The following is a 16,138-nucleotide window of genomic DNA, read 5'->3' on the forward strand; positions in this document are numbered from 1 at the left end:
AGCATTCAATTTAGCTTTCATACGTGTCTCTTCAGTCTTACATTTCATTTGTTTATATACCTAAGTTAGATCTAGAATTAAAATAATAAACACAGCTGCCTTAAGTGGGTTTGGAGGCACGCCCTTGACTCCTGGTAGCGAAATAACTCAAACAGTAGGCAGGAGTAGCCTAACAAAGCAAGCCCTCAGGGTCCTGCAGGCATCAGTCTGAATCTGAAGAACACCCGGAGTCTGAGAAGCCTGTGGATGGGGTGCGAAAGTTTCTGTTGGGCAACCCCAACCTCAGTTTCTCAAATGTGCTCTCCCTTCTCTGGCTTCCACCCTTCGCAAACGCTGTTCCCTCTGCCTGGAATATACCTTCCCCGACAACAAACCTAATCTAACTCCCATTCACCCTTCACACGTTGTTACCTGCAGGGCTCCCAGAACCCGGGCAAGTCCTAGAAGCCCCTGCCTAACTATCAGTTTTCTCTTTTAGAGACTAGCTAGCTACTTGCTGGAACAGAAAAAGAAACATTCTGAGTATGACCCCCACCCCACCAGGACTGCGGCTGCGCACATGAGTCCTAAAGTGCCCCACAGTTACCTCAGCTTCGTTACGTTAAAATCCCTGCCCTGGGAGGGGCATAAGCTTTCTTAGCATAACATACAACGCACGTACCGGCACGTTTTCTGAGCGCGTACATGCACCTTTAGGCCTGTCCCTTTATGCTGAGGCCGCCCCCTTTCAATATTCGTCCCCAAGCCCAACAGAAGGAGCCTGCTTACCCCTGTTTGGGGAGTCGTGGCTTTGGAAGTGATCCTGTGTTCTCCTCAACGAAGTTACCTCGTGAGGCAACTCCACCTGGTGTATTCGGTCTCTTACTCCCCAAGGAGCCAACCCGCTGGTTCAGTAACAACATCTCAACGTTGGTATCATTTCCTCCAGGAAGTCCCGGGCTCCCCACATCTCATATGCATGCTCTCTCTTCACACTTGCCTCCCTGATCCTTGCAGCGGCTTGACAAGTCCCCACGCCCTACTGGAGGTTCTGTGAGAACGGTCTCTGGCTTCCTCCGGACCACCCAGCCCCCGGCACGGTGCTTCACTCATAACAGGGCGTAGATACGGATACACAGATGGAGACAGACGTATCTCACATCATTACACACGTTTGCTAAATGTATACAAAGGAGGTATCTCCTAAACCAAGGGCCTATTAACAGCTCAGCTCTGAAAGCAGAGCACCCTGGGCACTTCCTGAAATAGCACCGTGCCATCATGTCTCAAAGGCACGCCCTGTATCACTTCTAATACTAGTGTCAACGTCAGAATAAGGCTGAATAAACTTGCTTTTACAACTCAAACTAGTTCAATGGGGAAAATAAATACACCTAAGGAAATCTTTTCCGTTTCTGAGAAAATACATTTCAGTACAAAACCAAACTGAAGAAACAGGTGTCGAAGACAGGAAAAGAACGTCACCCCTAACCCCCAACTGGGCATTAAAGACAGCAGACAACGTCTCAGTGTACTTTTCCTTTCCTTTGGACAAACCGACCTTAACCGTGTAGGTAACACGTGCCGGATGACACCGAACAAGGCGGGGGGCCGTCCCGGGGCCGCCGTTGCAGGGCCGGCGCTGCGGGGGCGGGACGTGGGGCGGGCAACCGCACGGGGGCCACGGGGGTGGGGGTGCCTCTCCAGCCCCCGGGCCCCCGGGGTGGCCCCGCCCGGTGCTGGCGCAGCTGCACGCCGGCCTCGCCTTAAGGAGAGTCCCCACCAGGCTTCCCAAGAGGCGGCCGACCCCATCGTCTCTGCCTGGGCCTTTCGCATTACCGTTGATTCAGCAAGGAGAACTCCCGGTGTCGCCGCGGGGTCCCCGAGGCAATCGCCTACCGGGCACCCCAAGCCTCCTGGGACTACTCGCGGAGGACCAGCACCCACCTCTGCAAGAAGTCACGGAGGGGAACGAACCAAGCTTGAAGGCACTGGGCAGAAGCCAGTGCCTATGGACAGTTAGCGGATGTTCGACCAACTGGCCAATGGGGGCCCCCCAAAGATAGTAAGTGAGCTCTCTTCACCTCCTGACCCGGCAGATGGTCCTGCCGAGTGTTTCCACACAGATACGCACAGTGCAAGCGATGTGAAGTGTAAGGGAAGCCGGAGGCCATGCGGGGGTAGGCACACCACTGCCATCACGCTTTTCTCTAAAATAGTCCTCAATTTATGCTGCAGCAAAATGAAAAACACAATAGGTTGAACTTCTTATCGCGAAATAATTTATTTGGGAAATTTCTACGCTGCCTTATTTCTCACACTTGGCTTTGTATTCTAGTGGTAGGCCGTGGTAAGACCAACGATCAGTTTGCCGTCCGTGGTATCTTTTACCTGCTTTTCTCATTGGCGCTAGAACCAGGAGTTTTTAAACACTCAGAGCAGGTTTTCAAAATACAGTTGACTCGAACAACATGGGTTTTGAGATGTGTGGGTCCACATATATGCAGATTTTTTTCAATAAATTTAGTGCAATACTGTAAATGTATTAGTCTCTTTCTAATTTTTGGAGTTTTAAAAGTCAGCAGTCTTGTCTTACGATTTTCTTAACATTTTCTTTAGCTTACTTTATTATAAGAATACAGTATATAATATATATAACATACAAATATGTGTTAATCAACTGCATATGTTACCAGTAAGGCTTCTGAGCAACAGGAGGCTGTTAGTAGTTAAGTTCTGGAGGAACCAAAAGTTACACCCTGATTTTGGATTACATAGGGTGGGGATGGAGCAGGTCCCTAACCCCTATATTATTCAAGGGCCAACTATATTCCCTCCACCAATCATGAGCTAGCTCTAATGTGCTCACAGACAGGTTGGCCAGTGTACAATTTGGATCGTTCTGTCCTTTGTAGACCAAGATGTTTTCTATATCCAAGTGTTGGCGAAGATGTGGAGAAAAAAGAACCCTCATGCACTGTTGGTGAGAATACAAACTGGTGCAGCCACTGTGGAAAGCAGTATGGAGGGCCCCCCTCCCCCGCCCTGCCAAGTTAAAAATAGACCTACCATATGATCCAGTAATCACACTACTGGTTATTTATACAAAGAATATGAAAACACTAATTTGAAAGGATATATGTACCCCTATGTTTACTGAAGCATTATTTACAACAGTCAAATTATAGAAGCAGACCAAGTGTCTATCGACTGATGGATACACACACACACACACACACACGCACGCACGCACGCACAACACGAAATATTACTTAGCCATCAAAAAGGATGAAATCTTACCATTTACGACAATATGGATGGAGCTAGAGAGTATAATGCTAAGTAAAATAAGTCAGAGAAAGAAAAATGCCACATGATTTCACTCATATATGGAATTTAAGAAACAAAACAAAGGGGGGGAAAAAGAGGAAACAGACTCTTTACTATAGAGAACTGATGGTTACCAGAGGGGAAGGAGCGGGGAGAAGGGGTAAAATAGGTGAAGGGGATTAAGAGTACTCTTACCATGTTAAGAACTGAGTAATTCATAAAAACGCTGAATCACTATATTCTACACCTGAAACTAATCTAACGTTGTATATTAACTACGCTAGGAATTTAAACATATATATATTCTTTACATATGTCTTGCCTTTAAGGACTGGACTTTTTGGTTGGTTTCCTAAGGAAAGGTTGTAGATGGGGCTTCTGATTTAGAGTTTTGCAATGCCACTGTTAGCAACTATTACATCATTTTGCTGAAGACTGAGTGCTTCTGGCCTAGGTCATTACAGGGCTACAATGGCTTAATCTGATTCTCTTTCCTAGCTTGCAAAAAATGACTATATTCATAGGAAAGTACGATGTAAAATTTTTTAAAAATCAAACCAAGCAATAATTTGAGTAATTTAGAAATATTTGTAAAAGCCATAAAAAGCCTAATATAGTCAGGGCACCTGGCTGCCTCAGTCGGTACAGCATATGCATTTGAGCCCATTGTGTGGTGTAGAGTGTACTTTAAAAAAAAAAAAGTCTAATCAAATCAACTTGTCAGTGTATCTCCTCAGAAAACCATTTTCTTAGTTTTTATATTTAATCATTACTGTACCTAATCTTGTTTCTCTGTTGTGTGGCATTATTACATAATAATATAGTATTTATTGGTTAATGAGAAGCCTTTTAAAAATATAACAAACAGATATTTTTAAAAATGGCATCCCCAGATCTCCGGATCTTCAATGTCATGTTTTAGCTCCTTGCTTGTGACCCATAAAGATTCCACAGAAATTTAATAGCTGAAGAAACTGAATGTTTTCCTTTCTGAGAAATGTTTCCTTTCTGGTTAAGACCATCGCTTGCCTTATGTCACACGAGCAAGCTAACCTAAACTCAATGTGTGAGATGAGAAGAAAGAGAAGGATGAGCAGACACGAGCAGTAAGAATTTTGAAAAGCGATCGAATTTGGCTTCTGATCAATACAGATCAGTTGAGGGAAGACGTGTGGCAGAAACCCAAAGCAAATTTGGGAAAATCAGGAGCACAGGTAGGTTGTGACATAATAAATTGCCTTGGATGTAAGACAGAAGCTTCATAAAAGAAAGCAAAAGGCAGCAAAGATAATCGCCTACGAGAAAGTTACCACAGCAGAGGCATGCTTGGGGAGACCCAGGGAGAAAGAAGGGCCACAGACACCATCAGCAGCAAAGCGGTAAGGTTGTATCGGCTGGCAGCTCCCCCTTCGCGAACTTTATAAAAGCACTTACAAGTGCTTTCTGATTCCTGATTCGATTGTATGATTTCAATACGTCACCCATCTGATCATTACTGAGGACTGTTCCATGTGACCTTCCTCCACAGACTATAAGGGGCTAGTAAGGAGGTAAGACCGTACTTTACGGTGCCAGGAAGTGCCCAGAAGGGAGAGAGAGCTCACCTCCACCTGAAGGAGTAGGTCTTTATTTCTTAACAAAAATTAATTTGCTAATACCCAAATATCTACATTTTGAGAAAAATTTAGTTGCGGCCATTTCTTGATTTGCAGATTTGGGGAGCAAATCCAGGGAAGAGGAAGCATACTTTCATTATTTTTTTAAACGTTTATGACACATTTCAAACAAACGCAAGAGCAGAGAAACTAAACGAAATTAAACGATGAACCCACAATTGTCAGTTTTTTCCCAACCCTTCTCAGCAACTTTTCGGAGTGTTTTAAAGCAAACCTCACATATGCTGTTTCGTGCAAAAACTATTTGACTATGTACCCATAACAAACAAGGGCTTCAAAATAACTACACTATCGTTATCCCTACTAACAAAACGAACAACAATTCCTTCACTGAATTCTCAGTCCATGTGAAAATCTCCCCGCCTGTCTCCTAACGATCTTTTTATACTGCTTTGCCGGTATCAGGATCCAAACAAGGTGTTCGCGCTGCGTTTACTGAACGTGAATTTGGATTCAACCCAGTCTATCCATTTGGGTGATACCTACCAGAGATCATGCATTCAACACATGGGCTCATGGAGCTGGCTGTCGTCCCAGCACTTAGAAGGGCCACAGACCTGGACCCAGCACTGGCCCACTCTTAAGGCAGTGGAGGGGCCAGCATCTGGCACAGAGGAAGAAAAAAGTGCAGAGGCCAGAAAGGCAGAGATGCGGGACCCTGGTCTATCACGGACTCCCCACCCCCCGGGCCGGGTCTCCCAAACCAGGTGATGGGAGTGGCAGCAACTTTTCTAAGCACTGTACTGCTCATCTGCCTAGGCGAGGGAAGTCGGCGAGAGAGGCCTCTGTTGCACGGAAGCCCGGGACCCCCATGGAGGTAGGACAGCTGTCACAGGAAAAGAGGACACGGCTCCTAAACGGGGCAGCACGTCCAGTTTACTCACCGGAATACCTGGCCCACGCGATTTCTGGCTGTCCCCAACCTATTACAGGGTCTGCAGGAACAAAAGTGGTAACTCCACTATAGTACTACCTGATTTGTCTAGCAGGGCATTTCCAAATCTGGTGACAGGAACCTGACTTGAACCACCATGGCAGAGAATCAAGGACCCTTACACGGCTCCCAGATCGGGTGGTTTCCAAACTCAGGGCCTCTTTATGAAGCAGAAGCCAGGTAACTTGGGGGTCAGTATCCCACAGTTAACAACTCTTCCTTCCAGCCTTCCCAAAAGGGATCTTCCAACATTCACCCTCCACCCAGAAAGGGAAACCCCCAGTAGTAAAATCTAGGCGAGAACTCTTCCTAATCCTTTCTGAGTGGGAGGAGAAAGGGCCTCAGCAGGGACTTAGCTTGTGTGGATACATGGTTAGGACAATGGCTTGGCTGAGTAGCTTGGAGGAATTTGGGAAGAACAGAGTAGGTAATGGACTGGTTTCGGGAAGGAGTATAATTAAATATGTCAGAATTCACTGAAAGCATGAGAAATCGTCTGTCCCATATGAATGTCCAGTCGCATCCCATGTGAATCCTACTGCAAAAGAGGCTGTTTAATAATTGTGTGAACATTATGTCCCATTCTATAAACGCCAATCTTTGTTTCTAGTCATCTTGATGCTTACTCAGTGGGTTCGAGGTAAAAACAAAAAAAAAAAAGAAAAAAAAAGGCCATGGTGGCAGAAATGGATGCCAAGCCTGGGCTAAACCACAGGGTGTCCCTCTCAACAATGTTAATGACATGGTTCCTTGAAGGAACCAGACAGCTCCTTGTGGAAAGCTGATTACAATGGACCCTTTCATAATAGAGGGGTGGATGATCTGTCCTTAGTGGCAAAGAGATTTATTCTAGATTTGGATTTGTTTTCCTTACCTGTCAGACCTCTGCTAGAATCACACTGAAGGCCTCACACAATGTCGTGGCACCTCACATGACCATGCTTCTACCCGAGGGCCCCAGTGAGGGAAGCACGGTGATAGGCCAGTGTCCACGAGTGTCGCGAGCTTTATTCTTGTTTACCATTGTCCACAAGCATGGAATCACGGCCTAATGAAAATGATGTTATGGAGACAGCTTGGGGACACATCTTGAAATTGCGATGCTGCCTTGGATAGCGCCTGTATAGCACTGAATCGGAGACTGGTACGGTGCTGTGCACCCGTGGCCAGAGTACATGGGTCCAGAAACAAAGGGCAAGCACAGGGACTGCTTCTCATGATTACTGAATAATACATTTGCAAAATATTTTCTTCCTGTTCAACAGCTTCGCCTGTCAAAACTGAATTTATTCCCCCAAGAGAGAAGTCCTTCCACCAGAGCTCGCAGGCCTGGCCCCACTGGATTAGAACCAAGGCCGGCCATTTTTGCCGCCCTGTGCACTGGGGAAAATGAGCACCCAAGATAGACATGGACGTCTTTTGTGGTCACTGCCACCACTGTTTCCCAACTGGACTTATGCAACAGTGTCCAAACCAGTCTCCCCTCCTCTGCCTTTTCTCCCCCACACTGTCCTTCCTCTCTAAAGCTTAAATCAGTGCCTTTCACTCCCCGGCTGGCAACGGCTTCCGGTTTCACTTCGAATAATGCCAAGTCCTACCCAAGACCTGCAGTGCCCTTTCTGTCCGGCCGCAGCCTCCCCACCAGACTGCAACGCCCTCTTCTGCCCTTGTGTCTTGAACTCCGGTCACGCTGGCCCTCTCGCGGAACCTCAGACACATCAAGTTCCAGTCTAACGTTGGGCCCCTGATGTTCCTTCCACTGGGACTTCTCCTCCCTCAGATCTTTGGCTCTCACTCACCTTTAAAGCCTCCACTCCAGTGTCACCTCCTTAGGGACACTAGGTCACCCTCTGCTGTGCCCGTTGCCACACTCTCTGCTGTATCACCCACGTTCTTCTCTCGGGAGCCATCATTACGGCCTGAGATCATGCTCTTTACTGACTTACTGAATTGGTTTCAATACTGGAATGTGAAGTTTGTGATGCTTTATCCTCTGCTGTATTTCCAAATGGTAAAACCAGTGCCTGGAAGGCTCAGGTTGGTGCTCCACACATTTTTTTTTTCTTTATAGATGGGCTGCTTTTTTGACTAAGGGAGGCAAATAAGTAAGACTACTGCGACTCTAAGCGAGCAGAACCACTAAGAGCCCCACACGACGGAGTGAAGGTCTGGGCCACCTCAGCTGGCAAAGAACACTACCAGGTAAGGTACTGGGCAGGGGCCAGGGGAGCATGCAACAGCAATGAGATGAGCAAAGTCAAAAACAGCAGGTATGACCTTGCAACCAGAAGCAGGAGGGATTTCCTTTTGTGGTACCATGTATATATACATAATATTTATTTTCTATTTCCTTTCCTCCCCGCCCCCACCTCTTTCCATTATGATTATGGCATGTTGCTTAAATTTACCTCTGGGTTTACGGAGTGGAAAAGGCATTGCAGAACTGCAGAAGAAACGGATATGACTTGGGGAGGGGGGCCTAGACTTGGACATGTTTGCAGTAACTGACAAGCTTTTGAGTTGTCTCCCTCTAGGGAAAGACTCAGCGGGGGCTGAATTATGCATCATGTTAGAATGACATTTTTTTAGACATGACTACCCTCCACGTGTCCTCAGTTTTCTTTATAATACTGCCTGCCGTATTACAGAGTCATTTGTTAACTCATTATCCCCTCACCAGAGTGTAAGTGATTTAAGGGCTTTTGCTCACTCCTGTAATCTGGCACATGGGAAGCACTCAACAGCTACTGAATATATGAATGAATGAATGAATGAATGAATGAATGAATGAAGAGAGAACCTGTTCAGGATCTATTTCTATTTGTTTTTTTTTTTTAATGTTTGTTTATTTATTTTGAGAGAGAGAATCCCACACAAGTGACATGGGGATCCATCTCACGAACAGCGAGATCATGAGCTGGGCTGAAATCAAGAGTCGGATGCTTCCCCGACTGAGCAACCCAGACACCCCTATTTCTAACACTACTTGGACTTCCTCTAAGGGAATGACCTCCCTTCCATTGTGTTCAGCTTCGGTGACAGGGACCCAGGTACCTGCCTCCTAATATGGAAGGCAAAGGGTCTCTGGAGGCACCCAGACCTTGTGCTTGTCCCAGCGGCACCAGGTGGCAGACACACCACCTAAGCTTCAAGAATCGATTTCTCGGGGCACCTGGGTGGCTCAGTCGGTCAAGCGTCCAACTTTAGCTCAGGTCATGATCTCGCGGTTCATGGTTTTGAATCCCACATCAGGCTCTGTGCTGATGGCTCAGAGCCTGGAGCCTGCTTTGGATTCTGTGTCTCCCTCTCTCTCTGCCCCTCCCCTACTTGTGCTCTGTCCCTCAAAAATAAATAATAACCATTAAAAATTTTTTTAAAAAAGAAAGAAAGAAAAAATAATTGATTTCTCTATCCTGGGACTTTGACTCTTGAGTGACTAAAGGGCAGGAGGAATGGTTCTTCACTCATTCCCAGGGGTGGCATTATACCTTCCTACTACACGCCTTTCTTGGCTTCTTGCATGTGGTTCCTTGCTTCCCAGGAACAACCCTGACTGCCATCCATTTCCCAGACTGGTCCTCTAGCCATTTTCAACTCTGGGTACACCTAACATCCTTCCAATAAATTCTCTTTTTGCTGAAGCAGGTCAGTCAGTTTCTGTTGCTTCTCAACAAAAATCAAAACAAAACACTGTTACAGAAAGCACAGAAATAAGCTGGTTGTATGTACAGGGTTGCATAGGGTTGTACAGGGTTGGAGGAGACCTCACCTACCTTCCTTCCAACTGAACCACACTGCTTTTTTTTTTTTTTGCAGATTCTTGTTAAATCTTTGACCACGTGTGTACATGTTGCAAACTGTTGCAATCACGGTCTATGTTCTAGGTTGGATTATGTACCCTGTACAGGTACCAAAATCCTAACCCCCAGGAGTGTCAAAGTAACCTTATTTGGAAATAAGGTCTTAGTGGACGATCATGTCAGGAGGAGATTATTAGGGTGGGCCCTAATTCAATGGCATGGAGAAAGCCATAGTGGCATAAAGACTGAAACAAAGACAATACATCTACATGCCAAGGCACAAGGTACCCAAGACAAGAAGCTAGGATGGGCCGGCAGGGATTCCCGGGCCCTGCCCTCGGAAGGAACCAGCGTGCCAACGCTTTCATCTGACTTTCACCTCTAGTACTGAGACAAAAGATTTCTGCTATTGAAGGCGCCCAGCTCGGGGTACTTTGTTACAGCAGCCTTAGCAAACTGATACAACATACATGATTTTATTTTCTATTTTTTTCTCACTTTAAAATTGCGCTTGTCGCTTCTCACGTTGTTTGTTTTCCTACTTACGATGGGAAGTGTGTTGAGGTCGTGGCCTAAGCAGCACCCCGACCCACGATCCCAGCGTAACGGCCCATTCCCGTGGCTTCCACTTCAGGGCCATCACGGCGCTGTAAACGCTGTGTGCATGTAGCTTTCTCGCTCCTTTTGGAAAACTTTCCCAAAACACATCACCAGATGTGGAGGACCGGATCAGAGGGAACGAACACGAGGCCTGGGGCTGAGCGGCTTCGCAGAAGGAGGACAATGGACGCGCTTTGTCTCCAAGGGCACACAAGGGAATGCGTTTTGAATTCTGAATGGGAAGAATGCTGACACAAGGGGAAAGGCAAAGAAGGGAATTCGAGGCAAAGGGGGCACCGTGAGCAGCGCGAAGGGAGTGTGAAAGCCCAGAGCGGATGCAGGCACGCTGGATGGCAAACGCTGGCAGGAGAAGGGACAGAAACAGATGGAAGGAGAGACGCGGGTTTACAAAAGCCAACACGCTCGTTTAAGGAACCGGGACTTTATTCCAATGGCGGGAAAGAGCCGAAAGCGAACAGTGACTCTGACTAGAGAGTGTATGAGAGCCTGGCCTGAGGAGGTGACGGGGTGGCCGTGAGGGCTGAGGAGGCAACGGGGTGGCCATGAGGGGAAGGGTTAAGGAGCCTGAGGAGCAAGGTGACCCTGAGAACCAGCGGACAGGACCTAGTGACTCCACAAGGAGGGGAGCAAAGACTCCCAGGTGTCCAGGCCACGGAGCTGAGAGGTTGACCCAGGCACGAGATGTTCACCAATTTCTTCAACCTCCACCTGCAAACCCCCCTGGACCCCTCCCGGTATATGTGACACGAGTTCGAAACCATGGCAACACAATCAGGGCAGGAGCACTTCCTCACCATTCACCGACCCTCTGACCTCTCACCACCCGGCGTGGCCCTCCTGGGACGCGGTCCTCGACAACTTCTGTGTCGGAATCCATCAGCGAACTTCCCGTCACATTTCTGGTCGCCAGCCATCGTCCTCTTCGACCTGTCCTTAGAAACGACTCCCTCGCCCAGGGAGTTCACGCCTCCTTGGTCTCTCTCCCTTCGCCCACCCACCCGTGTTTCCTCTCCTCATCTCCCTGGGATTTCAGTTCTTCAGGTGACGCCCTCAGCCTTCTCCAAGTCCGTTCAAACCCGTCCTCTTCGTACGGCCTCGGGGGTGTGCCGTCGCGTGGAGGACTTGGCTGCGGTGGGGCGGTGGCCCCACTCGGCTTCCCACCACCCGGCTCCCGCTCTCCTGCCCTCCACACGACACTCACTCCTAACAGTGAGACAGGAAGCCCTGCCGCTGGGGCCGTCATCCTCGGTGTCTGCTGCACTTGTTTAAGGGGTCAGCACAGTTCAGTGGTTTTTAAAAAGGAACCTCTTGGCATTGCAAGTTCTATCTGTAGATTCAAATCCCAACCCCGCCCCTTCCTGGTGAGCGACTCAGGGCGGTTTACCCAAGGATACGCGGGCTTTTTTATCTGGAAAACGAGGACAGTAAGAGCAGCTGGCGAGGCAGGTAATTGCGCAGATCAATGAGCCACTACAGCTGAGCACACGGCCAGGCTGCCCCCCGGTGAGTCTCCGCTGAACGTGAGCTCTAGTCACACTGGTCGAGGGCACGGCAGGCCACGCCACCATGCGACCGGCTGGCCGCACGGACACAAGTATCAGTGTGGGGGAGGATTTCCTTTCTTAAGAACATAAACATCATTCCGAGGACACGTGGGACCAGTTCAAGTCGCCAAGTACTGACTGGGTAAGTACTGAGAGCATATTAACTACTACATTAGGTGGGCTTTTCTCTGCTGTTCAGAGGGGCGTCAGTGGATCTCAGACACCCAGAAAGAGCTTCAGAAGGGTTGCGACACACGCCCGGGACTCCATGCTTAGCTCTCCACCCGCAGGCACTCACGCACACAGACGCGACAGGAGCAAACTTGTAGCACGGGGTCGCCTGATGGCACGGCACGCCCAGCCTGGATGGCTGACGACGCCCCCGGGCCCGCGTGGGTGGCTGGAGACGAGCCCTCCTCACTCCCAGGCGCACGCCGCCCCGGCCCAGAGGGACAGCGGAGAGGGGCGCCATCCGGCGGGCACCTCGGTGTCCCGGGGAGCGGTCCAACCGAGGACGCCACCCCGGTTTCTGAGAGGGGGGCCCCCGAACAGGGCGGGCCCGGGAGACTCACCATTGGACGCTCGCATCTGCCGCCGGCGCCCCACGCGGTCCAGTCCGATGGGGGTGCTCTGGGAGAAGGTGAAGGGCCGGAACCGGGCCGAAACCGCCTTGTAGGGCAGCACCTGGTGAGCTGGCACGGGAGGCCTGGCTGCCGGCTGCAAAAGGAAAGCAGAGGGCTGTGAGGAGGTGCCAGGAAGTGGCACCTTTCGCAGGCTCTCCACACACACGGCTGTGAGCAGCTCGGCGTCGTCACCTGGGAGCCACTCACAGAGGGGAGGGGAAGCGCCCTCTCCAAGTCGTGTCACGAGCCTCAGGCCGCCCCGCGGGGTTCGGCTGCCACGACTTACCCCAAGATTTTCAAAACCCGGTATCGACTCACGCGCTGCCTCTCACGCCAGCGACACACCGAGGGGCGACACTCAGGAAGAGCAAAGTGTCCAAGAGGACAAGCAGATTTAGGAAGGGGTGGCCTCTCGCACAGAGGCGGGGTCACAAGGAAGACGTCTTCCCGGCAGAGCCGCCAGGGGCGGCCGGTGCCCAAGACCAAGTCCGGACGACACGCTTGGGCTGGCGAGCCCATCAGGCGCTGCCACCACAGGCGCCAGGTCTCGAGGAACCAGAGTCTTCCTCACCTGAGCTGTCGTGACAGTTGAGCTTTGTTTAAAAGAGAGCTGGTTCTCCACAAATCGACCCGGTCTCTTTAGAAGGGCCTATGTCCCCTGTTGATCTTCCACAGGCACCATCCCTATAACTAAATCGGAGGCCAAGTCGGTGTAGGCCTTCCTGAGGTCATCTTAGGACTTTCCCACCCAACTCCCCAAATGAGCCTACAGCGCGTAAAGTTATCTCACCGCGTTCCTTCGTGATGCTCCAAAGTGAGATAATCTCTAAGCGCTTTCGATTTTCCCCACACTGCGTTTTGAGCTGAGAGAGATTATAGTTTGCTTTGGTTCAGAATTACTTCCTAGCGCGGGACACGTCTTCCCACAAGAAGTTCACGGTACTCTTCCACTTCATTTTTTTACCTTACGAATTCAATTCAGTTTAACGCGATTAAACAAGAGGTATTTGAGCGCTTGCCAGAAACAAGGCATTGGGATGGGCTTTATAGGGAGAAGTTCAACATAAAATCCAATACCAACACAGGCTTTCCCTTTTAAGAGAATTTCGAGTCTTTTACAGTATCAGCTAGCAAGCTCAAAAAGTGAAACCGGGCACACGCTCATATACTGTTCTGGGAATCCGTGACCACATCTCAGCAAATACATTTGCTGAATGTTATCCTGAACAGGGCCTTTATTTAAATGTTTTGTAGCCGCAAAGTGCTCTTTGGGTAACTGATAAATACTTCTAATCTATTGGTAAAGAGCACAAAATTGGTGGAAAAAAGTATTTCCTTAGCTCCTAAAAAACCGACTCCTTATCTTCTTCTTATCCTTACATTTTAACACTGGAGGACACTTCCCCTTTCAACAACTTCTTCCATGAAGCTCACTAAATGTGCAATACTACCTTTCCCCTTATTCAAGTCTCGGGTCATTTAGAACCAACAGCAAACCAGTTTCACATATTGTTGGAGACTCCAGGAGAGACAGGAGATTAGTAAAAGCCATCCACATGCCAGATTGTTAGTTTAATTCGCGCGTGTTTCCAAAGTCAGGAAGAAAGGCTGGGAGTCTATCCTCCTTGAGCAGAGAGGAGAAAGAAAAGCAGCGGCCTGGTTAGTTAGTCTGCAGCAGAGAACAAAGGCCAGGAAGCTGGAGGCCTCTGCTAGCTTTGGCAGAAGCACACCAGATCTTACTTGGGTCAGAAGACTCTCTATTTCCTCTGTCTGGCTGTTCCCATAGAAGCTGACCCCGCCTATCACAGAGATGGGGCGTCTTCTCCGGCTGCCTTTGGGGCAGGCCACGGCAGGGTTCTGGTCTGCAGGGTCCATGGAGGCCGTGTTTGGCTGCTGGTCCCCGTCCACAGTGTCCTCTTTCTGGGGGTCCACAGCAATGGAGTCTTCAGGAATAGAGAGACTTCGGTTGGCCAACTGGCCATAGTCGGAGAGCGGTCGGGGCCTTGACCTTCTCCCAGAACCCCACTTCCTCCTGGTGATCCTCTGAGCCTCTGTCCTCTCTTCATCCCTTGATGAGCCCCGCCTCCAGGATTCCTCAGCCACAACCTTTTCAAATGCGAACAAGTTAGGTGAGCACCAATGTCCAGGAAGGTATTGGAAAAGAACAAGCTATGCGCTCCCTCCCATCCTCTTTAGCCTTGCCTCAAGGCTTTCTTGATCTATTTATTTATTTTAAGAAGTTATTTGTGTAACAGAAAGACGTAACTGAGACGTGCTTTAAAATAAGCACGACTTTCACCTTTCACTGCAGGCTGAATTAAGACCGTAATTTAAATAGTGATGTATGGTGACCAATGAGCTGCTGCAAAAGATATTAAGAAACTAAGTACCACTGTGAGTTACTAGAAAGAACTTTCAACTGTGGTGTCACCCAAAATACACATACCAATGGCACGGGGAAATGCAGGAGCCCAGAAGGAGAAAGGAATGCGGAACACGTTAGGTGCTACTCTAAGGTATTTTCCTGCAATAATCTTTAAAAACAGAAGGTGCTTTAATAAGATTAAGTCTGGGCTGTTAAGGCCTGACATTCAGTAAGTTAAGTCTGATGGAGAGAGCAATGACCTGGGATTCAAAGAACCAGATCAGGCTACTAACTAGCTGTGTGATCTGGGACAAACAAGGAATGACTAACCTTTCAGGACTAGACAGTCCCACAGCTGGAGAGTCTGTGGTCCTAAATTAGCCACTACTTTCAAATTGTTCCAATACCTTTTTCAGAGGCAATGCAATGTACCAGAAGAGGAACTATGAGCTTGGAAATGGGCAGCCTTCTGTGTGAGTCAGGCGGGGCCACTAGCTACCTTTGTGACCTCAGGCCAGTTACTTAAGGTCTGGGGATTTGGTTCGGCAACGGTTCACTGGGGAACAATGGGTCCTTGTGTGGGGGAAATGCTGTGACAGCCCTTGTCAGCCACAGTTAATTATTGCTGTTAAAAAGCAGTGTGTGGAGTAACCATCCCCAGGCTGAGCCTTGCCAGGGGATAACCTCTGTCTCAGCAGACCCCTCAAAGCCGGGTCAGAGGACAGTTGCTGCACAGCCCATGGGAGGGAGGGTGCAGCCGACTCTGGTCACACGCCTGTGAGCCTAGACACCTTCAGATCTCCTACCCCTGGTCATTATTTTAAAAAGATATAAACAATACAGACAGACAAGGGCACGTGGCAGAGATGTCACTCAAGGGCAGGCAGAACAGGCCTCCCTGGCCTAGAGACCTCCAGCAGAACTGTCCCGGAGCAGCAGCCCGGCCCTGCCCTGAGGACCAGCCCAGCCCAGGAGGTCAGCTGCTGCCCAATCAGTGGCAACTAAGACCTCAAATATAGACGTTCCCTAAGATCATACACAGTTGACTTCTGGGCAACACAGGGGTCACAAGTAACGACCCCCACCCCAGCACCACCACCTACCGTGCAAGTCAAAAATCGGCTTGTAACTTTCGGCTTCCCTAAAACTTAACTACCAATAGCCCACTGTTGGCTGGAAGTCTTACTGATAACAGTTGATTAACACATATTTGGTATGTGTATTATATACTATGTTTTTATAATAATGTAACCTAAAGAAAAAGAT

At 48.9% G+C, this 16,138-nt stretch overlaps 1 protein-coding gene and 1 long non-coding RNA gene across 10 annotated transcripts in view; one reads left to right on the top strand and one right to left on the bottom strand.

The window, feature by feature from the left end:
• SPATA13 (spermatogenesis associated 13) overlaps positions 1-16,138 on the bottom strand; it is a 340,694-nt gene that overhangs the window by 38,742 nt on the left and 285,814 nt on the right. For 5 of the 8 annotated variants that reach the window (XM_053208260.1, XM_027064551.2, XM_027064552.2 and 2 more), the window contains 2 exons: positions 14,248-14,613; positions 12,457-12,601 (listed from right to left, as the gene is read on the bottom strand). In XM_053208260.1, the coding sequence (XP_053064235.1) occupies positions 12,457-12,601; positions 14,248-14,613 (511 nt within the window). Of the gene's footprint in view, positions 1-768; positions 1,512-1,540; positions 1,785-12,456; positions 12,602-14,247; positions 14,614-16,138 lie in introns of those variants that run through there. The other 3 variants (XM_027064553.2, XM_027064557.2, XM_053208422.1) reach the window with 3 other exon arrangements.
• On the top strand, positions 1,571-9,550 carry LOC113600850 (uncharacterized). Of its 2 annotated transcripts, none has more exons than XR_008292809.1 (3): positions 1,571-2,044; positions 4,327-5,802; positions 7,185-9,550. It is a non-coding gene; the product is annotated as an uncharacterized LOC113600850 (long non-coding RNA). The 2 variants fall into 2 exon arrangements; XR_003421939.2 differs by having other exon boundaries at positions 1,658-2,044; positions 4,327-4,523; positions 7,185-9,547.

This window comes from Acinonyx jubatus, chromosome A1 (assembly GCF_027475565.1).
Source record: "Acinonyx jubatus isolate Ajub_Pintada_27869175 chromosome A1, VMU_Ajub_asm_v1.0, whole genome shotgun sequence".
NCBI lineage: Eukaryota > Metazoa > Chordata > Mammalia > Carnivora > Felidae > Acinonyx > Acinonyx jubatus.